The following is a 27,500-nucleotide window of genomic DNA, read 5'->3' as shown; positions in this document are numbered from 1 at the left end:
ACAAGCACACACACATACACACACACATATGCACACACACACACACACACACACATACATACATACATACATACATACGTACATACATACATACATACATAGTACGTACGGAAAATCTTACCGACTTCAAACACCCCACTAGCGATGTTTTTGGTACCAAGGGGCGTAACCCTTAACTCAATCGCTTCGTTTAATCATCTTTTTTCACAGCAACCACAAACCGGATGTGTCTGTTGACCTCCAACAACAGAGTGCAGTCGCCATATTTCATTCCATAACGGCTCCCTCTGATGAGTGCAGGGTTACATTATCAGCTTGTTGCCTTACACTCCGTTGAATCCCTAACGCGAAACCGATTGGTAAGATTGGCGGTAATGGATATATACATATATATATATATATATATATATATATACGACGGACTTACACACAGCTTCCTCCCCCTAAATTCACTTACAAGGCATTGGTCGACCCGGGATTACAGTAAAAACACTTTACTAATGCGCCACGCAGTGAAACTTAACTCAAAACCATGTGGTTGCAAAATGATCTTATTCACCACAGCCTGCCTTTGGTATTTGATATTTCGTACACATAGAAGTTATAGTCAAGTTTGCATGAGGTATCAGTTTAAAGCTATCATTCACTGTTATTCACATTCACGCTGACTACCCATTGTTGTTTGCACTTTTAGTATCTGTTTATCAATCAACTACAAGTGTGTTACACAAAATAAACTATTTATAGTAATATTTACCTGTTCATCTGCCGCACTATAAAAGAGCTGCAGATAGTGGTTTGCGTTATATTCTGGAAGATCTTTACGCTCCTGAAAAATAATGAAAATTCTTACATTAGTAAAAGGTGAAAAGAATAGTGGAATAAATCTAACCCAGTACATCTATTCTCGTTTATCCGGGATGTTTCATCCCCAAAATATTCTGTTGTTGGCACTCCGTCGCTTACGACGTCGAGGGTTCCAGTTGATCCGATCAACGGAACAGCCTGCTCGTGAAATTAACGTGCAAGTGGCTGAGCACTCCACAGACATGCGTACCCTTAAGGTAGTTTTCGGGGATATTCTGCGTGACACAGTGTGATAAGGCTGACCCTTTGAATTACAGGCACAACAGAAACAGGAAGTAAGAGCGAGAGAAAGTTGTGGTAAAAGAGTACAGCAGGGTTTGCCACAATCCCCTGCCGGAGCCTCATGGAGCTTTTAGGTGTTTTCGCTCAATAAACACTCACAACGCCCAGTCTGGGAATCGAAACCGCGATCCTATGACCGCGAGTCCGCTGCCCTAACTACTGGGCCATTGCGCCTCCACTCCCCAACATATATGGTGTTGTGAATTTTTTTTCTTCTGTTCACTGGCGGTATATTGATGAGTACCAGTACGTAAATCGATACAAAAAAAATGCAGACTCGCAGCAAAGTTATGTAAACACGAGCGATAATCAATGCATGCCGGATAGCTGAGCATTATAAATAGCTGAACATTCAAGCGAACTTTTGTGATCCAAACAAAATCTTCAACTGATCACCGACTTGTACTATTACTGTTTAATTCGTGATTAGCGCAGCATTGTTCACAACTGAGCGTACTGATGAATGAATCAATGAATCAATAATAAACGAGAATAAACGTATATTACTAGTTTTTTTTTTATTTAATCTGTTACTGAAGTACAGAAAGACGAAGTCAATCTAGTATACAAAATGAAATTACCCATAGAAATGCAGTTGTGTGTCCTTTGTTATCTATATTTACTTAGTCTTCCACGGTAGACTGAAGTCGTGTTTTGTTATTCTGTTTCGCTACCCTGAATAACTGTTGTCATTTCATTTTTATCAATGTCTTCATCCTTGATCGACTAATGTTTCTTTTTCTTTCCAATTACAGTTGCCCAGTAAGATATATTTTAAACGTGTCTCAATGTTAGAAATTATATAACACTGCCGTAAGATTATTATAGGTTAGTACTGAAAATCTGACACGCTAGCATCCCCAGTTTTAAAAACAACATTTTGCTGTCTCTCAGCATTTTCATCACAGCTTTTATTGAGAGAATAAAGTCGTATGGATTGGTGAGTCCTGTAAGCCTGTATATCACCATTGAAGACGTAGATACCATCTAATATATCTAAGGATTCTTGTTGTATAGCCCCACGTCAGATCTGATAAATCGGTCATATGATAAAACGCCTTCCAGTTGTGGCTATCTGATCTTTTATTCAAACATATTGTACGTAAGCTCGCCTTATACAATCAATCTTCCCTTTCTTTAAAGTGGCAAGATGAGACTTAACAGTGCTTTAGCTGCTAATTCTAGTATCTGTGACAACTACATAAATGCTCTCTCAGCCGATATATTAAAGGTATCAAAGTAATTCGGTCTATAGGATTCCTTCTTATATACAGTTCCCGTTATATATGTGTGAATCTGAGATGGGAATATGTTGAATAAAATCATAATTAACTGATCTTCCTGTATTTTCTTTTACCTAAAGCCAGGAACTTATCACTGAAAGTCAACAAGATTCTTGTCAATTCTACAATATTGCTATATTGCTACAAAATACACCCATTAGGTTTTACTGTTCAAGAAATGCCTTACTTTCAGTTAGGCGGTCTGAGCCATTTAAGGATCAAGTTCTTGGGCAACATTATGATAATGATAAAATACAAAACGGCAATCTCTCAATTGATAACCTATTGCCTTACCAGATTGGTCAACCATTTCTACTTCTACAACAGAGAAGTTGTTAAAACAAAGGATACCATGAAGTAGCGTCTAAAACTCAGTATATGGTGTAAAAATCAATAGCGATGTGTACTGACCACAATAGGATCCTGTCGACAGAAGTCATCCCAGCAAAGTCCATTGGGGTAGTTGTAGTTGTTAAACATGGCCGACGTGAACAGGTTTGCCTTCCTGCCTATGAACAAATAAAACAGCAAGTAGAATATAGTACGGTAATTTGTCTGCAACAACAAGCGTTATATCAGTCTACATATATTTACTTCATCAATTTATCCCTTTAAATAGTCTAACGGTATAATAGACAGCGTCTGTCTGTCTGTCTATCTGTGTATGTGTGTGTGTGTGTGAGAGAGAGAGAGAGAGAGAGAGAGAGAGAGAGAGAGAGAGAGAGAGAGAAAGTGTGTGTCTCTACCTTGTCTGGTTATGTATTTATCTATGACTAAGAGTGCATATTGTGCACTGGGGTTGATTCAATCCAGACACCATACTTGCAAAATGTGTAACCTTGTGCATTTGTTAAAAGCTGTGGTTTTTATTAATGATCTCTGACTTAGGTACAAGCCTAAGTCAGAGGGGACGTGGTTAGTTGATTTCATCGACCACAAAAGGTAACTTCGGCGAGATTTGAACTCAGAACGTTGAGTGCTTGGACAAATATCGCAAAGCAATATTTTTTCCAGCCTTCTCACGATTCTTCCACGTCAGCTCCTTACTATTAATGCTAAATCGAATCTTCCCACCGCCAATATATGTATATATATATATATATATATATATATATATATATATATATATATATATATATATATATACATATACATATACATATACATATACATATATATATATATATATATATATATATATATATATATATATATATATATATATATATATATATAAATATATATATATATATATATATATATATATATATATATAAATATATATATATATATACATATACATATATATATATATATATATATATATATATATATATATATATATATATATATATATATATAAATATATATATATATATATATATATATATATATATATATATGATAAATAAATTCAAAAAGGGATAAAACTCTTTTACAAGAATTTTATCAAGAAGCCAGTGTGTAAAAAAATTCATAAGGGAAATTTCCCTTATGAATTTTTTTACACACTGGCTTCTTGATAAAATTCTTGTAAAAGGGTTTTATCCCTTTTTGAATTTATTTATCAAATATATACACGGAATATATTCAATGTTGAATTTTTATTCCTGTCTCCACATGGGTACCCAGAAGCAACCCGGAAGTATTCCCGCTTCTTTGATGAAGATATATACAGATAAACTTCATTCCCTTTACTCTGTCGGATACGTAGTGTGTTCGTTTTTGGTTAGGTGAGAATCCTGTTTATTTATATATATTTTTGGGACAATACTGTGCTGATGAACGAAATCTAGATTCATTCTAGTAATCGCGAAATCGGCCGATACACAGTTAAGTTTATTTAAAAGAAAGTTGGTCGTCTTCTGTTGGTTGTTTTTCCTCGCATTAGGTACTAAATGTGGTTATTTTGAGAAGTCCACTGTGTGGCGTTATTATTTTCTGTAATAATGCCCTTTATATAAATATATATATATATATATATATATATATATATATATATATATATATATATATATATATATATATATATATATATACAAATTCATAAGAGTGGTACAACAAGGTACCGATATTTACTGGACAATAGCAATCAATATAAATACGACGCTATTTTATAGCTTCACTGCGTATATACTGGCAAAAATGCGTGTGTGCAACAAAACATGAAAAACTTGTCTTACCTTAGGAAGAACATTCGAAAATGAACAACCCAGATTAAGGATAATGCAGTACCCAGGTTTCAGACTTTTCAAATACGTTTCACAACGTAAATCTGATTAGTCCTCATCAGCTGCATTCACCTAGACAACATTTCAAATGTTGCCACATCAATGCCAAGTATACTCGCCCGAACGCCAAGCCGTTAACGGAACTGAGAACAGTGAAGAAGTTATCAATGAAAAATATTTCAATACAAGTAGAATATAGTACGGTAATTTGGCGTATTGAGCGTCACAGATCAGCCCTTCGTTTGAGTTGGCTATCAGAAGACGGATATTAAATCTTACCAAGACTATCGCTTGCCCGCCATAACATTTCCATCGTCTTATCTCTCATTCTTTTGTCTTTATCCTGGAAGTCGAGACGACCAAACATCATACCATCGTAACCGAACTGGAAAAACAAACAGACAACATGAGGAAAAGATCGGTGTGAGTATTAAGAAATAGTTTGATGTGGAATTTGGGGATCGTAGACAACAATATGTTGAGCAGAACGGGTTAACATGCTGGGAAATGTTGCATGCTGGGAAATGTTGATGAACATAAGATATTTAATATGGTATAACATATGATTCTTTGCTGGATAACATGGGCTCACATAAGATTATGTGAAGGGTACTATAGAATATCAAGATACTGTGTGCAGGACAACAGATATTGTCAGCTGGACAACACTGAGTAACAATGCGTGTATTCTGGGTATGCGATAATATAAGGCTGTGTACTAAGCAACGTGAGATGATATAACTTAATCTGTCGTGCAAAACTATGGTAATATAGGATAAAATAAGATAAAGTAAAATATAATACAAAAATGGAAAAAGAGAGAAATAAAAGAAAAGAAAATCGATCGTATGTAATTCTTAAAGGTTTTAGATGAACATAGACCAACTAATTTCATGATCCCAAGTTATGTATTGAGGAACCCATAAGAAGGACAAAATGGCGCTATCTACAACTACAAGGACATTTAAAAATGAAAAAATGGATTATATGATATTATTTCATATGCTCTCTCACTCATAAGAAAATGTCCTCTCATCATCCTCATCATCATCATAATAATAATAATAATAATAATGATAATAATAATAATAATAATAATAATAATAATAATAATAATAATAATAATAATAATAATAATAATAATAATAATAATAATAATAACTTCCAGTGTATATAGGTTCCAAGTTAGTTATTATTATTATATATACACTGGAAGCTATGCCAACACTATGGAATAACAACAGAAAAAAGATGGTATAAACACACGCCAGAAAAGGTCACAGAAAACGTGAAAGCAATCATACTCTGGGATATGCCAATACACACAGATAGAGAAATTAAGGCAAATAGACCAGATATAGTTGTCAAAGATCATGAAGAAAAAAAATGCTTTCTAATTGATGTATCAATACCAGCAGATGACAACGTTTCTCTAAAAGAAATGGAAAAACTTTCAAAATACAAAGACCTGGAAATAGAGGTAACTCGAATGTGGAATATAAAAACAGAAACAATTCCTATCATAGTAGGTGCCTTAGGTATAATAAAAAAAATATTCAGACAAATATATAACAAAAACACCAGGACTTACAAATATATATAACATACAGAAAATTGCACTACTGGGCACTGCACACATCCTACGCAAAACACTTTCAATACAGTAACCATAAGAACATCACAGCAAACCACAGCACATACCCAAGGCACACAGAGCTGCGCTCGGTAGTGAAGTGAAAGCACGTTATAAAAATAAAACTACTGAACAATAATAATAATAATTACAAACCTTGAAGTGGTTCTCTCCGCTTAAAGAGAATCTTCACCTTCTTTTCTGTTTTTAGTAAACTCCCCCATCCCCGCCTATCTCTTAGTCTGAAAGCAACTGTAGGTAGCAGTACTAACAGTCCCAAGTCAAAACTTTCCCAAAATATAATATAAAGCATAATATTGTGTGCAGATAATAAGTGGCATGATAAGAGTGCTTGCAGAGCAAGTTAGGGTAATACAGGATGACATAAGACTGAAAAATGATTCTGACGAGAAAGGAAACGTTATCTTAGCATAATTCGATTCTTCTTTCATATAATGATATTTTAAGATTTGGCCTATTAATGTTAGGTCCAAACAGTTTAACATTGTTGATATAGAAAATAGCAATGCAGATGTGATGAATGCCAAGAAGTATTGGGAAACCTTCAGTACAAATTCGAAGGAAGGCGAGTAGAGTAGAATGAATGAGAATAGAGTAGAGAGTTTCAACGAATGTGTTCAGTTACAGATACATTAAATCAGAAGCTTCAGAGAGGAATCGGGACCATTGTAGTAAAGGTGAAAAAGTAAAAAATGTTCCATAGTTGGAAATACCTACTTGAGCAAAAAGAGCAGCAACCTCTTTAGAATGACCGAACGGGTCGACCTGCCAGCCAGTCCGGGGTCTTGCACAGGCACCAAAGTTCTTCTCCAGGAATTTGAAACCCCTGCTGTGTTCCTCAATAAGACTGGTATAATGAGTAACCGCCTCATCAGCCATCGACCAAGCTCCCAAAGCTATTTCTAACCGACCTGGAAAATAAAAGGAGGGCAATGATGCGGAATATCAGCAAGGTTGTTGCTGTGAAAGGGAGATGAACTGGTAGTGCAGCGCTGGTATGGCAACGATCAGTGGAGCACTCGATTCTTTACTTTACTATATATACTGCATGCAGATGCTTATTAGTGTATAAGCATAAACGTTGAATGGATACGTGCATAGTGCGTACATGTATATATGAATATGGTGCACACATTGGGGACACGTGAGCACACTCACCAACTCACAGAGCACCCGTGGACACGTGAAAACATTGCTTGATGTCTGGATATATATATATATATATATATATATATATATATATATATATATATATATATATATATATATATATATATATATATATATATATACATATTTATATATATATATATATTTATGTATGTATGTATGTATGTATGTATGTGTATTTATATATCTCTCTCTCTCTTTCTCTGTCTCTCTCTCTCTCTCTCTCTCTCTCTCTCTCTCTATATATATATATATATATATATATATATATATATATATATATATATATATATATATATGAGTAAGCATGTAAGCACATAAATGTGAAACAAAGTGGAAAAAATGGTACTGGAATACCAGAAGTAGAGTAATATGCTTTATTAAAAAGCAGCAAAAATATCACAAAATCTGTTACTCAGAGTTTCACGTTCCCGTTCGTCGGACAGTTTTGTTTAGAATGGAGCAAGATAAAGTAATTGTGTGTGTGTGTGTGTGTGTGTGTGTGTGTGTGTGTGTGTGTGTGTGTGTGTGTGTGTGTGTGTGTGTGTGTGTGTGTGTGTGTGTGTGTGTATCGAGAAAAAGAGAGAGTAAGAAATAGTGGGTGAGAGAAAATTAGTGAATGCCAAGTTTGGCATTTGGAAGCGCGAGGAAGTATACAACTTACCTTGATTTATCAGTTCCTTTACTTGTTGCCTCTTATATTGATTCTTATCCTGCCACCACTGATCCATGAAGGCCATTTCGACAAAAATGAAACGCCTCTCCGGGTCAACCATCAGGGCCTGGCTTGCTGTTTCCAGTGTAGAATGAACATTTGCCTGCTGGATGTATGACATAGCTGAAACAACAAAAAAGAGATATATATTAAGAATCAAGTTTCATTTAATCAAGTTTATGAATGATTAACTAGTCTATGAGCCCGCGCGAGTTTTAGAATGATGTGTCGCAACCGCCGATACGAGTCATGCCAAGTTATATACCTCTCAAAAGGCGACAAGAAAAGCCACTCCACTTCCTCGTTGAAGAGTGATAAATACCCCTTCTGTTATATGGACTGTTGGATATGTCATTCGTTTGACGTTCCATGTGTCACCGTGGTTCGTCTGAGTTCATTGTTTCATTGTTGTTGTCTTGTGTGACTGTCGTAGTAAAATGTCATTGATATATATATGGCGGACATGACTTTTGTTTATTCATAACGAACATTGGGTGAGTGCGTTCTTTGTATGTAATTGAATAATAAATTTAATAATTAATTTGTATAACTCGTTGTGTTATCTCTGCGAGTCTTCCGAGTGAAATACAACACCTTCGTTCCAGTATATTTGGGATAAGAATCAATATAAGAAGCTTCGAAAGTAAACATCCGCACGTCGTGACTATTTATCTAACCAACATGTATACATCGTATCTATTTCGTCAGCCTCTACCCACTCTGATTATCCAGCTAATAAACATCTACACATCGTGTCTATCTCTCCAGTCAAAATCTATATACCATGTCTATCTCTTCAATCAAGATGTACACTGTGTCTATTTATAGAGTCAATATTACATGCAATATTTATCCAGTGAACACATGCACACTTTGGCTCTCTATCCAGTCAACATTTTCATCATGTTTCTCTCGACTCAGTTAACATCTAAATGCTGTGCCAGTGTATCCAGTCAACACACGCACACTTTGTTTCTCTACTCACTCAATATTACACACTCTGCTTATTTGTCCAGTCAACATCAAAATACTTTGTGTTTCCAGTCAGCATCTACACTCTGTGTTTATCTACACCAGGGGTTTGTAACGAGAGTGGTTATGTTGAAGGTGAAAATGATGATGTTGATGCTGACTCCAGGAAAGAAAGACAGTGGACGAAGTTGTAGATAACATGTTTACATATAACTTAAGCCAAATCACGACGAGAAGATGTGTATAAAAACAGTCAGAAAGTATATGAACTAACTAGAGTTATATTTTCTTGTAAAAGGGTAGATGGTATTGAAGTTATATATTCCCATGTTCCTTGCCGTTGTAACAACAGTAACTAAATTGATTAAATAATGTTGTTGAAACGAAAGTGAGTGAGTGAGTGAGTGAGAAAGGTAAGAGAGAGTGGTGGACAGTATGACTGTATCGCTGGTGGATTCTATAGCTGTCCTTCTATGACGTTATTTCAGTCGAGATGGCGTTTCGGTCGAGCCGGTCAGACCTACTCCCTGTTGGCCGCCCTCAATCACTGACTGTCCCTAACAGAATTCTAGTATATATAATTGTGCAGACTAGCTAAGAAAATGGATGTACCGTTCTAGCAATGGCTAGATTAATGTAGCCCACTCTATCTATTTCAACTTTTCATGGCCTAGAAAAGGTTAAGAGTCCTCCTTGACAGAACAATAGGCCGTATGACTAGGGAGAATTTACAGATTCACTTTTGAATCTCAGGTAGGGCCAAGCGAGGTCCCACATGTTCTCAACCAATTTTTTATCTATGGACCACTTTGATTATTATTTTATTCTGATGGATCCGCATGGCCATTTGATGTTTAAAAGCTAGTTATTGAGACGTTTCTTTCAAAATTCCAATTTTGTTTTCCACACATTAACGCGTGTAGATTGAACTATATATAACGTATTAAAGACAGAAACCTAACTGTTTCTTGCAATACATACCAATAAATATATCTAAATCAAAATTTTTTCAGGGCTCTTAAAATACTGTTGTGGATCCCCAACTTGCTATTTTGTTGCGTGAACACCCACCTATTAAATCTTGAATGGACCATAAGGGACTACATAGACACAAGCTGAGAATTACTAATCTATACAATCAACATATACAATGTATCCATCTATCCAGCAAACTTCTACACAATACAGTCAATATCTAAACACTGCCTCTCTATTTAGTGAATACCTACGGTGCCTATTTACACAGAGAATATCTATATATTGTAATAATATAACCAGTCAATATTTACACTTTGTGCTTATCTAACACATCTATCAGTATCTACATACTATTTCTATCTATTCAGGCAACATCTTAGTGTTGATCTACCAGTCCGTCTACCAGTCAATATTATCTACTGTGTCAATATCTCTTCTTTTCTTTTTTTATTTGTTTCAGTCATTTGACTACGGGTTTTGGACAAACAAACTGATCTGCTGGAATCGAACTCGGAATCTTGAAGTTAGTAGCCCGCGCTCTTAACTACAACGCCATATGCCCGTGGGCATATGGCGTGGTGGAGTGAATTTTAGGGTGAATCATTGAGTGAATTTTAGCAGTGAGCTATGGAGTGAATTTTAGTGCTTATAAATCTAATATTTTCCTATCCTTCCTTAATACCGGTTTCCATATGCTACTCATATCTGCACTAGGTCTGCTTAGGCAATTATTATGTCCTAGCATATGTGCTGCCTCTTTTAGTTTTCGTATTTTCCAGTAGTCTTCCCTATCTATTATTTTAACTTCATCCCACAGGGGGAAATAATCTCCATTTTTTCCATACATGATCAGCCATATCCGATTTATCAATATCTCATCGTGTCACAGCTTTGCAATGTTCCTCTTCCCTTATTTTGAGGGGGACGGCATGTTTCGCCTTTGTATAACTTACCACAGGTGCATGGGATGGAGTACACACAGCTTTTGGTCATATTGTCTTCTATTGGTGGTTTTTTAGACATGTAAGAAAATGGAACCTAGGTTCGAAATTCCCCCAGGACATCTGATGAAGGCCGGAGAGTACGTCAGCCGAAGCGTTGTGTTAGCAACAAACACGATGAGGACAAATATCCGTCAAATGTTAATAATGTACATAATTCCTCATCTCTCAAATATAGAACTGTTTATATATGTGAGTGTGTGTGAGTGTGTGTATGCATGTATATATATATATATATATATATATATATATATATATATATATATATATATATATATATAAATGAGATAGCAAGACAGACAGACAGACGGACAGACGGACAGACAGACAGACAGACAGACAGACAGACAGACAGACAGACAGACGGACAGACAGATAGACGGATGGACAGATAGATAGATAGATAGATAGATAGATAGATAGATAGATAGATAGATAGATAGATAGATAGATTATGAAAAAATGGCTAGGAGTGGCTTTCCTGATAAGTTTTCCACTTTGATAAATAGACGTTTATGAATCATTAAGTGCTGTAAATACCTAGTGATTTACAAACATGTAATTATTAATGAGGGAAAATTATCAGAAAAGTTTTTAGTTTTTTTTGTTTTTGTTTTGTTTTTTTTTTTCAAATATATAATACTGTACTAAGCACTTTCCCTTTCTAAATGTTTGACAGCTCAGCTACTGCCGAACGACCTGCACAAAGGATTTGTTTATAGCGATCAAATGCTCGCGCTGCACATTACCCATCTCTCTCCATCAAATCGATGTTGCCTGAACCGCTGCACGGTGTACCACACCTCAGATGTCGCAGAACAACGTTAAATGAAGTACTTTGCCCAAGAATACAACGCATCACTTGGTCTATGAACTGAAACCAGCACATTGACCACTAGGCCATACGCCCTATATATATATATATATATATATAAAAAGGTTTAGATTTTTAGATTTTCTGCCTTTTCGTGCAGCTGAAGATTGCTCTACATATTGCATTTAATATAATGCTCGCATTACTTAAATAAATGGAGTAGCATGAAACGTGCGTACTGCAACCATCTTTAAAATCCGTGTTGCTTATTTTGATATATATATATATATATATATATATATATATATATATATATATATATATATATATATAGTCAACATACACACACTATGTACTTATTAATCCAATCACCATCGAGTCACCGTGTCTGTCTATCTAGATGTTGCACGTATCTAGCGAACTGGCAGGCAAGAGAACAATCAACGAAAGCATAATGCCTCGCCAATGGAGTAATACATCAAAGATAATTCCTTACTTCCATAATAGTATTGGTCCACATTCTTCAGCCATCCGACATCGTCGTGCGAATGAGGAACCAAGTGGATATTCAACATCCCTTCTTTGGTCGGATTGCAACTCTGCAAGAAAAGAAAAAAAATACGTTTCATTGTAGTAGTAGTAGTAGTAGTAGTAGTAGTAGTCATGAGAATAGAAATTCGGCGGAGCGTTGGTTGATGAAAAGAAACGGTAGAAGTCGGAAACAATTCTGATCCATTCCTTGTTACCCTAAATAGAAAAAAGGTTACACTGTGTGTTCGCCATTCAACTCTGTTATTACCCACCGCTTGGAGTGAACGTGTGAGATAAGAAAGGACAAACAGGACAACCTTATTCTTTATACACAAGGAAAACGAGATATCATAAATAACATAAACCTCTCTTATTTATGTTGTTGGTTGTTCCTTCTCGAGCCATGCCTGGCTCTTAAGGGCCGGTGTCCCGGGTTTCATTGGCGTATAGGTTTCCCCACCTGGACGGGAGGCCGGTCGGTCACCGGTGATCTGCTAGATGCAGGAGAAATGAGTGAGAGAAAGTTGTGGCGAGAGAGTTAGTAGAAGTTCGCCATTACCTTCTGCTGCAGCCGCGTGGAGCTTAGGTGTTTCGCTCATAACACACACAACACCCGGTCTGCGATTCAAACCCGCGATCCCACGACCGCGAGTCCGCTGCTCTAACCACTAGGCCATGTGCCTCCGCCTTATTTATGTAATAATTCTTTAATAGTACAGTTCTCTTAGTTTCTTAATAAATGTAATTACATTTTCCATTTTCCTACATGTCTAATAAATTTTTCTTTAATTGCGACTTATTAGATTAAGCTTAATCGAATACTGCTTTCAAACATACACAGGTTTCCCGTTTCTTTGTGGGATTATATCTAATTTTAGTAATGAATGTTGTAGAATATGTCCTGATACCCTGAAACCAAACCTCTAGATATGAGACAACCTAGATCTGATGAAGTGTTAGGAAATGTAATAATTGTCACAGCTGATCTATAATTCTATAAGGTATCTATAATTCTTGTCTTGTTTATTTAAGTTTGACATAGGCCAGAGAGTGATACATTTTTAATATGACGTGAGTACAACAGTTTGAGCTCAGACAGCCAGCTAACGAAATATTCGTTAAATATTTAGAATTCTTGTTGTTATACGGGTACACTGTTTATGGAACTGATTTACAACTTTGTGGAGTAAGCCAACAAGAATGAAGTATTTTGGCTACAGAATCGGTGCAGTGTCGGATACACGGAATACACAACACTTCCATGACGCTAAATGTTATTTAGCAGAGGATTAGAAGAAGAAATTAAATTAAGTGAAATTATTTACTTAAATACAATGAATATGGTAACACCATTTTCTCTTTCTCACGTTCTCTCTCTCTCTCTCTCTCTCTCTCTCTCTCTCTTTCTCTCTCTCTCTCTCTCTCTCTATCTATCTATCTATCTATCTATCTCTCTCTGTAATACTCACTCACTCACTCACTCACTCATTCACTCATTCACTCACTCTCCTTCTCAGACGAAGGGTAAGATCTCAGAAACACTTCTCATGGAAACTGAACTGATCGAACTATTCTATGAACACACACAATCTATATTTTTTATTATCAGCCCATTAGTTAACTAATCAAATAATCAAATTGTTTAACCAGTCGTTTAATCAATCAATGAGTTAGTTTGTCACAGCCCCTACGTTGCACTCTGCAACCTTATCGATGACATGTTCTCATCTACTCTACTTCTATCACAAACTCATAAAAAAAGTACACGGAGGCACATCGTCGATAAGGTCGCAGACTGCGATAAAAGGATTCTGGCGAACTCACTGACTGATCATATGATTGATCAAACGATTTATTAGTTTGTTAGTAAAGTAATAATAATAATAATATTAATAATTATTATTATTATTATTATTATTATTATTATTATTATTATTATTATTATTATTATTATTCAGGCACAAGGCCTGAAATTTTGGGGATGGGGGATAGTCATTTACATCGACCCCAGTACTTAACTGGTACTGATTTTATCATCCCTGAAAGGAGGGAAGGCAAAGTCGACCCTAGCAGAAAGTGATAATGATAATAATAATAAATGAATGCAAACCGGTGTGTGTGTGTGTGTGTGTGTGTGTGTGTGTGTGTGTGTGTTTATTGGCAAAATGACGCTCACAAAGTTCTACGTTTCACCATACGATGTCATATCCAGAATCTTGCAAAATATATATACAAAAACGAAATCAGTATCTAATCGGCCGTCTACAGTCTGAGTTTAGATATTGTGTGTCTGTATGTGTGAGTGCATGCAAATAACTAACAAACACCTTCATACAAAAGAAAGATAAATGCGCTTATAATTTTTCGAAGTATATTTCATCTTTGTAGGCGAAGCATGTTTCAGTATTTACATCTCTGTGTTTCAATCGGTTTGATCTCCATTTGGTATCTGGTGTCTTATTGCCAGCTGTGTTACATGGTCCAGAATGACATCAAAGATAACTACTGACACATATCAAAATAGTGTAAATAGTATTGTTTCTAAAAACTTCCTCCCCAAACATGAAATTAATAGAGCAAAAAAAAATGAATAACAAAAAATTCATTTCAATTGATCTTTTTTTTTTTTTTTGTGTTGTCTTGTTTTTTAATGACATAGTTGTAAGAGAAAGAACATTACTCGTGACAGCTTTCACAGCCTGTGTGACAAATGAGAAGGCAATTGGGTGTTATTTTCTGTCCGGAAATATTTTTGCAACAGAGTATACTGCACCAAAGGCATATAAGAGTCATGTGGTGTTACACACCGCGATTGAATAAGTCAACCACGTAAAAACTGATTTAAAACAGTTTCCGTCTTCAAAATTTAACTTACAAGGTACTGAGTGATTCTAGACTTCACTAGAAAGCACTTAACCAGTACGCCGCACAGTATGAAAGAAACAGAAACCTAAACCAAGTAATTAATGAAACTAATAGACTGATATTTAGTTAGGAGAAATATATATATTCAATGTTGAAAAATCTGTGAAGCCTCATCATCAGACAAGTTGTTCTAACTGAATGTTATTAAAGAATCAGGTTGTTATTAATGTTATTGGAGAATAAGAATGCATATTTCATTTTTTAATATAACAAAAACCTAAAGTGACGAACAATCGGCGGGCGTGATTGTAGACTTTGTCAATATGCGTTTCCAAAATATAAAAGTAATTGAATACATATTTCCCTTATAATAAATTGAATGAGAAACAGACTTTGGCATTCAAAAGTAACAATATACACTTCGTTTGATGGAGTAATTTATTTTTCATATCTTTTTCGATACATTTCAAGCGATACGATTAATATTCGCTTTTACAGTCATCTTTATATCGCACATTTGTAGCTTGTTCTCTGTTTTACACGCTTGTGGCATATTGCTAATAATAAGGTCTTTTATCTTATTGTTTTTGTAATATATTAGTAAAAGAGAAAGTTGCTACCCTTACAATTCTAACTGTTACATTGGCCAGACAAGTACACCACTCTCTCGTAAGCTCAACATGCATTTACAAGGAGCAACTGCAGTACACTACATCACAAAACAAACTAGATTGAAAAATATTGACATATGATACTCTATAGAATTCCCCACCGAAGTAGACGATCGACTTAAGAAGCAAAATCTATATCGAAACACAAGGTTACAATTAACACACAAACAACAAACGCAAATCACAAAGTAATCACGTCATCAATGACAAATAATTTCAAAACACTAATTTGATGTGGAACTCTAACATTCAAATTCAGACTGTAAAATCTGCTTAAAGAATACTGCCTTCTATAAAACGCTACAGTAACAAAAACCAACAACTCTTCATATCCTAGAAGCGTTGATTAAAATGAATTCGGGAACTTTATTGGGATCTTTTTTAAAACGGGGGCCACATTTTTCATTAACGAAACACTTTGAAACTTGGAACACTGGTAGAATGTGTCATATAAAACATCTTTTTTCTCTTAGTCTTCTTTAAAGAAAAAGAAATCCATAAGTTATTCCATGTGAAAGTTGTCGTATTTCTGTAATTTCAACCAATCACTGACGTCCATTCAGCCGATATACATTAAGTGCCGACTACATAAACAAACGATTCTGAAACAATTAACCCTAACCCTAACCCTAACCCTAACCCTAGGGTTAGGGTTAGGGTTAGGGTTAGGGTTAGGGTTAAAGCAAATTTAAAATGAAAAAAGCAAATAAAACGAAGGTATGGAGATTAAATACGCTTTACATCGCTTAATCAGCCAAAGGAGTAAATGTAAACAACTGAAGACTTGTCAGTGATTGGTTGAAATTATCGAAATAAGACAATTTTTTACATGAAATAAATTCGAATACAAAAATATTTTTCTGTTCTATAACACAAAATAGATAAGTATACGAAGTTTGAAAGTCTTTCCGTACCAAAAACACTACGTAAAACATTAATGAAAAATGTGGCTCCCGTTTTAAAATAGATCCCTTTATTGTTCTAAATGAACTACAAAACTCTGATACACAAACACGAAAAGAACCACTTTCTACATGATTTTTTTCTTCCTATTTCTTCATCTTTTGCAGGCAAGACTGTGCTGTTGAAGAGGTTAACGCTATACGCATGTGAGACTTGGGCCTTGACGAAGAGAGAAGAACCATATCTACTTATGGCTTTGAGAGCCATGGAAAGGTCGATGTTCAGAATCTCGCTAAGAGATCACATCAGGAACGAGGAGATCAAGAATAGAACTGGATTGAAGGACGTCATCGCAGAATACCACCACGCAAAGCTACAATGGGCCGGTCATGTCGCAAAGATCACAGACTCGTACAGTTGTCGAGTGGTACTCGCGCGAACGGAAGAGACAACTCGGAAGACCTCCAGTAATGTGGGAAGACGATTTAAGAAAGATGTTTGGAACAACGCCCCGGAAAATGGCGAGAGTACGAGGGTAATGGAACAAATACTGTGGCCAGCACAGTCGACTCGGCACCAGACAGCCTGACCGATCCGGGTGATCCAAATGATTACAGCATCTATCGCTTTCATATCGGCTTCTGCTATGCTGAACCATTTCTCAGTCGATGTAATTATTTCTTATATTGGCACAAAACCAACAATTTTGAAGGGAGAATATTAGTTGATTAAATCAACTTCGGTGTTAAACTGGTTCTTTATTTTACCGGCCCCGAAAGGGTGAAAGACAAAGTTGACCTCGACAAGATTTAAACTCACAATGTAAAGAGCCAAAAGGAAACGCAGCAAAGCAATTTTCTGACGCCCTAATGATTGTGCCAGCTCACTACCTTTTACTCTGTCTATATAATTACCTCCGCCTTAGCGAAAGTGGAGGAATTTGTTTTCAGTCGCATTTGTTTGTTTGTTTGTTTGTCCGTGGGCAAGATATCTCAAGAACCGCCGGGTGGATTCGGATGAAACTTTCAGGGACATTTGGCCTCACGACTGGCACGAACTGATTAGATTTTGGGATCGATCCGATACCGGACAAGGATTCTGGATTATTTTTCCGGTTTTTTAACTTAATTTTTGAGAGCGGTCGGGTTCATTTTTAGTATTCTTGTTTGTGAGAGCAGTCAAGTTTCAGATATTCTCATTTTAAAAATCATCTCTGGCTAATCGTTGAGAAGACGTTGGTGTTGCTTTGGCAGAAGTTTGCGCTCTCTGAGCGCTCTTGTTCTTTCTAATTTTTTGGCATAAGATCAGCAATATCGAAGGGAGGGTAAAATCGATAACCTCAACTCTAGTACTTATTTCTATCGACCCCAAAAGGGTGAAAGACAAAGTCAACCTTCAGCGGCATTTAAACTTAGAAGGTAAAGTGGAAAGAAATGCCGTTAAGCCATTTTTCTGGCGTTCTAAATAATTTGCCAGTTAGCCGTCCGACTCTATCTATATAATAAGAAACAAACTGACTGAAAGAATCAGTTACAATGAATATTATGTCAGAGTCTTGGCTGATCATGAAACTCAGCGAATAAAATGTATTAGGCGTGGTATTTATCTGAATATTACGTTAATGGTGGATTAGTAGAATGGTTCAAGCATCAGGAGAAAAAACAGCATTGCGTAATTATTTCTGTTCGTTAGTATCTGAAATCAAACCTCGCCAGTCAACTTTGCTTTGCATTCTAAGACTTCATTGTCAATTATAATAAAGTACCAGTCAAATATTGAATTCGATTCCTCTCTTTCAGAATCGGTCACGCTGAACTGTGGGAGGGTCGGGAACCACAAGAAATGTCTAATTTTTTCAAGAAATGGAGAAGAGTTGAGAGACTTGCAGTTTATTTCCATCTAACTTGTTATAAAAACCGTCCAATGAAAGCAAAGAACATGAGGGTGTACTCTACAGCAGAGAATAGTAAAATAAAAAGAAAATAAAGAAATCAAACTAGTGAAAAGGATTCAATAGTATTACAATTGATAAAATAACAGGTAAAACTAGATTTTATTTGAGATTCGTTATTTATAATTATTTGGGATTACAGCTGTGAAGAGCTGCACTAAGGTTTGTTGTATCCTATAATTTCTCAAGCTGAAACTTGTTTTGGAAACAATATATTGTACAAGTAATTTAAACCGTTATATTGATTTCTTATATAGACAAAAACAAACATAGAATTAGAAGGAAGAGGGTAAACAATAATCAATTGAATCGACTCAATACTTGGCTGGTGCTTAAGCTTCTTAATACCAGAAGATTGCAAAGCAAAGTCTACTCTGACTGGATTTGAGCTGAGAGCGTAAAACGCCAAAGTTAAATACTGCAAGAATTTTTGGTTGATGCTCTAAAGATTCAGCAAATCCACCGCCTTTTGAGCTTATATTCTTTCTAATTTCAGCACCAGGCCAGAAATTTTGAGAGGAGACGGAAAGTCAATTACATCGACCCGGGTGTTAAACTTGTGCTAACATTTATCGATCTCAGAGGGATGAAAAGTAGAGATAACCCCTACAAGGTATGAACTCAAAATGTACAGAGCTGGAACAAATATCTTAAAAGTATTTTATTGATGCCCAATTGGTTCTATCACGCCATCACCACTACCACAATAATAATAATGATGATGATGATGATGATAATAATAATAATAATAATAATGATAATAATAATAATGCAAGGATTATCAGCATTTGAAAGACGGCTAAAAACTTGTGGATGCCTAAGGTTATAGGTAGTAACCCGCTACCCACATAAATCCTACCAGGAATAAGACCAAACTTTAGCCAAACCAAAACAGTAAGAAGAAGGAGAAGAAGAAGAAGAAGAAGAAGAAGAAGAAGAAGAAGAAGAAGAAGAAGAAGAAGAAGAAGAAGAAGAATTGAAATACAAAAGATATGGCATCTTAAAGCGAGAACTGTTCCTGTTATTGTGGGTGCCCTAAGTATGATAAGAAAGGGATGTCAGACACCTCTAGATAATATCCTAGGTGAATCATGTCTCAGAGAAATCCAAACGATTGTGCTAACAAGTACTGCCCATATCCTTAGAAAAGCCTTATTGATTTAAATGTCTGTGTTGTATTACATGAAGATATTTCGCTACCGCTTCTGCCACTTCCCCTGTAACATCTTTTATCCTTTACCTCGCCCTAGGATGCTGGGTGTGTCTCGGCAGGTGATTGTAACAAACATGCAGATTAAAAGTAAATAATAATAATAATAATAATAATAATAATAATAATAATAATAATAATAATAATAGAGAAAGCAACCATACTCTGGGATATGCCAATACACACAGATAGAGAAATTAAGGCAAATAGACCAGATATAGTTGTCAAAGATCATGAAGAAAAAAGATGCTTTCTAATTGATGTATCAATACCAGCAGATGACAACGTTTCTCTAAAAGAAATGGAAAAACTTTCAAAATACAAAGACCTGGAAATAGAGATAACTCGAATGTGGAATCTAAAAACAGAAACAATTCCTATCATAGTAGGTGCCTTAGGTATAATAAAAAAATATTCAGACAAATACATAACAAAAATAGCAGGACTTACAAATATATATAACATACAGAAAATTGCACTACTGGGTACTGCACACATTCTACGCAAAACACTTTCAATACAGTAAACATAAGAGCACCACAGCAAACCACAGCACATACCCAAGGCGCACAGAGCTGCGCTCGGTAGTGAAGTGAAAGCACGTTATAAAAATAAAACTACTGAATAATAATAATAATAATAATAATTTAAGGAAGCTGACAAATGCAAACAAGAAATCAATCTACCTAACAAATACGAAGAAGAAGAAGAAGAAGAAGAAGAAGAAGAAGAAGAAGAAGAAGAAGAAGAAGAAGAAGAAGAAGAAGAAGAAGAAGAAGAAGAAGAAGAAGAAGAAGAAGAAGAAGAATATGTGCATCTCTGATCAGTAGCTGACGATATGTGCATCTCTGATCACGAGCAGAAGTAGTGGGGAAGCATCCAGCAAATATTCTGCTCAATACCACAGATTTACTTATCAATTGCTTGACCATGACCAGTTGAGCATACCTCTTGGTGGCTGACAATATGTGTATCTCTGATCACGAGTAGTAGTGGGGAAGCGTCGTTATGCCTTGATGCGATACCAAGCACTGGCTCTCATGGCTTCTAATCTTAAATGACTGGAAGTGTTATCATGTATATTGTTTGTTTTGGTATAAAAGATTGGTTACAGCAAATATTCTGCTCAGTGCAACAGACCTGCTTATCAGTTGCTTGACCATAACCAATTGAGCAATTCCTTTGGTGGCTGACGGTATTTACATCTCTGATCATGAGCAGAAGTGACGGTGATGGGCTACAGCAAATATTCTGCTCAATACCACAGATTTGATTGTCAGTTGGTTGGCCTTAACCAGTTGAGCATATTCCTTGGTGGTTGATATGTGCATCTCTGATCACAAGCAGAAGTAGTGGGGCAGCGTCATAGCCATGTGTAGAGAGGAATTCTTTGGGAGTTTGGATAATTCACCTCTGGAAACATGAGTGTTTCGATCAACAGCCTTAAATAACCCTTATTCAGAGACCTTTTGAGTGGGATAGGCTACTCAACTTGTAGAAAATTCTAACTAGACCCTACCTGCAAGGTCATGCGCTGTTTATGCTGGTGTAAGATCATCATGTCGCACACATATGGTTGTGATGCATGTGCCTGGTGTACCCTTATCAGACGGGTAGTCATGATGATTATATTGGGCTTCGTATATTTTAGCCCAGTACCACCTTGATGGCATGCACTGCTCTCTCACTCAATGATAATAACAATAATAACACAAAGCCTGAAATTTTGTGGGAGGGGATAAGTCGATTACATCGACTCCAGTACACAATTGGTACTTATTTTATCGACGCCGAAAGGATGAAAGGCAAAGTCAACCTCAGCAAAATTTGAACTCAGAAAGTAAAGACAGACTAAATGCCACTAAGCATTTTGCTCGGCATGCTAACGATTCTGCTAGCTCCGCGCCTTGCATTGAACTTATATTACTATTATTTACTGACCGGGTCAATCGTGAGATTCACCCACCACTCACCTTTAACAAGGTACGGTAGGTGTAGTTCCTTTGTCTAGTAGCTATGGCAAAAGAATGTGCGCAGTGGATGAGACAAAAAAGAATTAAGGAAAAACACCTTCCTCTTCGGTTAAGCCCTCATCGACTTTTTTTAAATTCCACTTGGAAAGGAAAGTGAAGGTTGAGAGGTAAGTGCTTTCCTCCAGTGAATTAGTGAAGTAGATGGGTAACTATGGCCAAAACGGTCAGGGTGGGTGGACCTACTATAAGCATGTTCCCGTAGATTGGAGAACAACAGTTGGGCATGGGTTTGTACTTTTGGTAGTCAGGGGCATTTTTGATCTGTAGGGTTGCTTGATAGGACCTAATTGAGGTTTTTCTTTGCCAGTAGGACTGAATCAAAAGAGTGTTCATATGTTTTGTATATCATGTATACTTTTATCTTGTTTTCTCTTTTTTTCTTTCTTCTTCTTGTCTTTAATGTAAACCGCCACACAAATTGTAAGCTGTCTTTGTAACGTCAAATAAAAAAAATCGTTTATCATTGTTGTTGTTATTCAGAAATTTCATGCGAGTTTCTACAGCACCACCTGGTGTATCTCCATATTTCTGAGGAGTGTGCAATACTGTTATTATTTTTATGGGGATTGGAGGGTTGTAAGCTCCTCCTTTTGGTGTACTTCACCAGTTTGTTTTAAGGGGGTTAGTTTCTTGTTATATTAGTAACATTTTTGCATTAGTGTATTTTGCTGCGCGTGATTTGTGTAATATAGGTTGTATTATTTTCTTGGGCCTTAATCTTGTATAGTGCATGTTGCATGAATTGTGTTACTTTAAATTATTAGGTGCTTACTTATGAGGTATGGGTTGTGTAAATATAGTTCTATTTGAGCTATTCCATTAAATTTTATAGGCTATTCTAGCGAATTGATAGTGTCTTGCGGAAGATGTAGGCTATTCCTAGAAAAGTTGTTTTTAGAGCAGTGTCTAGCGTTGTGAGCTTTGTTATGGCTTTTTGTGTTTCTTTTCGTATCATCATCATTGTCATCATCATCATCATCATCATCATCATCATCACGGTGGCGAGCTGGAAGAATCGTCAACACGCTAGGCAAAATATTTAGCGGTATTTCGTTCGTCCTTCCGTTTTGAGTCTAAACTCCGCCTAGGTTGACTTTGCCCTTCATTCTTTTGCACTATGTAATCGACTATCCTCGTCCCCCAAATTCTAGGCCTTGTGCCTGTAGTTAAGGAAAGGATTATTATCATTTTTATGATTATTATTAGTATTATGGAGGGGAATTTGTAGATTCGTTCAAGCTTCAGACAAAATACTTTATGTTAATTCTTCCAACTCTCTACGTTCGGCATTCAAATCCCACTGTGGTTAATTTTGCCTTTCATTCTCCCGATCCTGATAAAATAAAATACTTGTAAATTACTAGAGACGACAGAATCAACGAATCCCAATCACATGCACGCATCATTAGCATGCCGAGAAAAATGCTTAGTGGCATTTCGTCCGTCTTTACTTTCTGAGTCCACATGCGCGCACATACACACAGCCACATATATGCACAACGTAGCAGAAATCAGAAAAGAAATAACCGCTAAGTCTCTAACCTACAAAGCCAAGTAGTCCAGAAACAAGCAAGAGCAAGATTTTCGACTTCACAGTCAAGCAGATGTTATTTCGGAATTTACTCCTTGAAAGATGTCTAAACAAAAACTAGGAATCTCTCACTTCCAGCTTTTGGATGACCGATGACTCTACTAAGTTCGTCTGTCTTTTGACAGATTTTGTTTTTCATCCCGCTTGGTTACTAACGAAAACCACTCTCTTTCCCAAGCAAGCTTGATAGTGTTGCTGGTTTAGTCACCGATGACCCGGAGATACAACTTCTACTGAGTTACAAGTTCCCAGTAGCACTAAGATAATTACATATATAGATATATAGATAAATATATAATATATCGATAAATACATTTATACATATAAAATTAACTATCCGCCTGTCGTCTATTTGTCTATCCATCTATTCATCTATCGGACTGTCTGTTTGAGTGTCTACGTGTCTATCTCTTTCACACCATTTGTGTATCTCTCTTCACACTCTTTAAATCTTTATCTATCACACTAGTTCTCAGTTTCACAGTATGAAATTTTTTTACACATGCATGAACATATGTATCTTTGTCTATAAATATGTGGATGTATGTCTGCAAATATGTTTATGCATGTACGTCAATGTATACATAGAAGAGAGGAGTGTTCAATACATTTTGCACTTAATAATTGAAAATAACACAATTCATGCACTATAGAAGATTAAAGCCCAAGAAAATAATACAAGCTATATTACACAAATCACGCGCAGTAAAATACACTACTGTAAAAGGAAACAAGAAACTAACCCTCTTAAAACAAACTGGTGAAGTACACCAAAAGGAGGAGCCTACAACCCTCCAATCCTCACAAAAACAATAATAGTACTGCACACTCCTCAGAAATGCGCACACCCAGCAACCCACACACATATCAGCACAGCGAAAAGGACAATGAAAAGGAAAGGCACGAACTTTCAGTGCATATGATCGACTGGTTATAGTAATGGAGAAAGCGTTATTTGATAATACTTGGAAATTTGGAAATCATAACGTGCATTAAATGTCTGTTTGCATTTATAATTATATATAAAAAGAGTCAAACGTGAAATTGAAGGTTCGTTCGGTATTATTCAGTAGATTAACATTTATTCGTTTATTTATTTTTTACAAGTTGACAATTAATTCGGTCCTGTTGACATTCGTCTATGTAACTTTCATCGCACTTTCCGATCAAGGTTTCAAAGTCGAAACTCTGAAGTAACTATCAACCTTTCCTTATAAAAATTATATATAGGCGCAGGAATGGCTATGTGGTAAGAAGCTCGCTTCCCAACCGCATGGTTCCCGGTTCAGTGCCTTCTACTATAGCCCCGGGTCGACCAAAACCTTGTGAGTGGATTTGGTAGAGGGAAACTAAAAGAAACCTGCCGTGTATATATGAATATGTATATATCTATATGTGTGTGTCTTTGTGCCTGTGTTTGTCCTCCTACCACCGCTTGACAACCGGTGATTATGTGTAACTTAGCAGTTCGGCTAAAGGGATCGATAGAATAAGTACCAGGCTTAAAGTATAAAAAGTACTGAGGTCGATTTATTCGACTAAAATTCTTCGAGGCGGTGCCCCAGCATGGCCACAGTCTAATGAAACAAGTAAAAGACTAAAAGAACATATATATATATGGGAGAATTTACGAAAAAAACAACAGACGAAGACAGGTGGTGTAAACAACAAATGGATGTATTAGTTTAACGCTCGGGAATAGAAAAAGTCTTCGACATTTCGAGCCTACGCTCTTCAACTAAAAGTAACACGGAAAGAAACAAGGAGAGAAACAAGGAGAAAAAAATATGAATGTAGTGGTCAGCGATTTATCATGTAGTGGTCAGCGATCTATACATACATACATACATACATACACATTTTATTTATGGTTTAACAAGACAACCAATGGTTTCATATGAAGAAATCTTCACAATTGTTGAAACGTGTCACTTTAGGCATTTGTGTGTCTTCATCTGCCGGCTAATGAGTATGTGTGTATGCTTATGAGCATCTGCGTATGCTTGTGAGATGTGTGAGTGAGTATATGTATCTGACTATATTAATGTACCTGCATACGACTGGATGTTTAAGTAAGTGCATGTTTTCAGTGTGCGCGCGCGTGACTGTCTGTTTGCGTATCGGCACGTGCGTGTGTGCTTAACTGCATGCTTATGCACCTTTGTGTATTTATGTATATGCACATTTGCCCAAATATGCAAACTAAGCTATCCGCTACGATGATAGTGTAATTTAGGACTACCCTATATTAGAGATGAATATTCCATGCTAATAATTTGGGTAGAAAACCACGTCCGTTTTCTCCCAAGAGCTGTCAACAAGGTGTGAAAACGTTTCTCAAGCGATCACGAGATACTCTCCTCTTTTTTCTACGCATCCAAAAATATGAAAGTAATATGTCTACTTTCTTATATTTCTCTCAAAGCTAGGCTTACTAATATTTAGTATTTAAATTTATTTCGGTGTGTATATATATATATATATACATGTATGTATTATAATATACGTACGTGTGGCAGCTTGTCTGCAGTCTCTTTTATACACAGCTAGCTTTATTATCCGTATCTGGTTCTTTGAAGTGTTTTGACGTTGCGTGTTCACAACGGCAGACAAACGACAGCCTTATACAGCTACAGAAAAAAGAAGGTTATTGATCAGAAGCAGCATCAAGTCTGGCTTAATGCGCCTCTATTGATCAGCGAGTGTTCATTGATAACTGATGACGTCAGAACGTGTCATGGAATTAAGTTGTCTACAACTGGAAAAACCCTTGATAGAGTCGCAGCTGGTTAGATCGATTAGGTAGATGTGTTTTGTCACCGAAAAGTGACAGTTCACATAGAGATGCTGTATTATGTTTCTGAGTGTACTCCTCCATATGTGAATGCGGGACATAGGATATGAATTATACGCGTGTAGCTGTGTATGTGGGAGAGAAAGAGAGAGAGAGAGAGAGAGAGAGAGAGAGAGAGAGATAGAGAGAGATAGAGAGATAGAGAGAGATAGAGAGATAGAGAGAGAGAGAGAGAGAAACTAGCAAACAGACTCACGTATGTGTGTGCGTGTGTGAACGTATATATTTAAATGTATTTGTGATGTTGTTTAGGCCCAGGTAAGTCCTCATCGTACACATTTGTTTACAAAGGTGGTGAGAGTGTGATTTGAGAGGGATTTGGCTGCTATCACCAGCAGACCGAAACACTGCGTAGAGTGTTTCTAATTGGCTCGGGGTCAGTGTTGGCTACTGTGTCCTGTTGTTCTTTAACCTTAGATCTGCTTTGATTTCGTAACCAAATGTTCAGAGGCGTTTCAGTAGTTACCATCGTATATCATGGACTATAGTGTCCAATGCGCCTTTTCTGTTTTATAAACACTAGGCAGTATTTGCAAAAAAATAACAAGAAAGAAGAATTGGCTGCTATGTCAAGCAGGCTGAATGACCATGAAGAGGCTTCATGTTAACTTGTAGATGTAGAATGAATGAATGTGCTTGTGTCGGTGTGTGTGCGTGCGTGTGTCCGTGTGCGCGAAGTGCGTCTGTTTGTTTGAACTAGTGGATGGGTGATGTATAATGAATGTATGTACCTCTGTGTGTGTGTGTGTGTGTGTGTGTGTGTGTGTGTGTGTGTGTGTGTGTGTGTGTGTTGTGTGTGTGTGTGTTGTGTGTGTGTGCAGGTACCCAAAATTGCGTGGTTTTGTATGCGGATATATATATATATATATATATATATATATATATATATATATATATATATATATATATATATTTATATATATA

The 27,500-nt window shown here is 36.3% G+C and overlaps 1 protein-coding gene across 1 annotated transcript in view; it reads right to left on the bottom strand.

Annotated features, from left to right (window-relative positions):
* Positions 1-27,500, bottom strand: part of LOC106880534 (lysosomal alpha-mannosidase) — a 173,035-nt gene that overhangs the window by 57,307 nt on the left and 88,228 nt on the right. Inside the window, exons 2-7 of the mRNA XM_089355518.1 lie at positions 12,464-12,566; positions 8,152-8,325; positions 7,035-7,228; positions 4,943-5,048; positions 2,844-2,941; positions 758-829 (exon numbers count right to left, since the gene is read on the bottom strand). Of these exons, the coding sequence (XP_089211644.1) occupies positions 758-829; positions 2,844-2,941; positions 4,943-5,048; positions 7,035-7,228; positions 8,152-8,325; positions 12,464-12,566 (747 nt within the window). The remainder of the gene's footprint in view (positions 1-757; positions 830-2,843; positions 2,942-4,942; positions 5,049-7,034; positions 7,229-8,151; positions 8,326-12,463; positions 12,567-27,500) is intronic.

This window comes from Octopus bimaculoides, chromosome 7, assembly GCF_046866305.1.
Source record: "Octopus bimaculoides isolate indiv1 chromosome 7, ASM4686630v1, whole genome shotgun sequence".
In the NCBI taxonomy this organism is placed as follows: Eukaryota; Metazoa; Mollusca; class Cephalopoda; order Octopoda; family Octopodidae; genus Octopus; species Octopus bimaculoides.
Note: the sequence above shows the minus strand (reverse complement) of the source record. Positions and strands in the feature narration are given on the sequence as shown.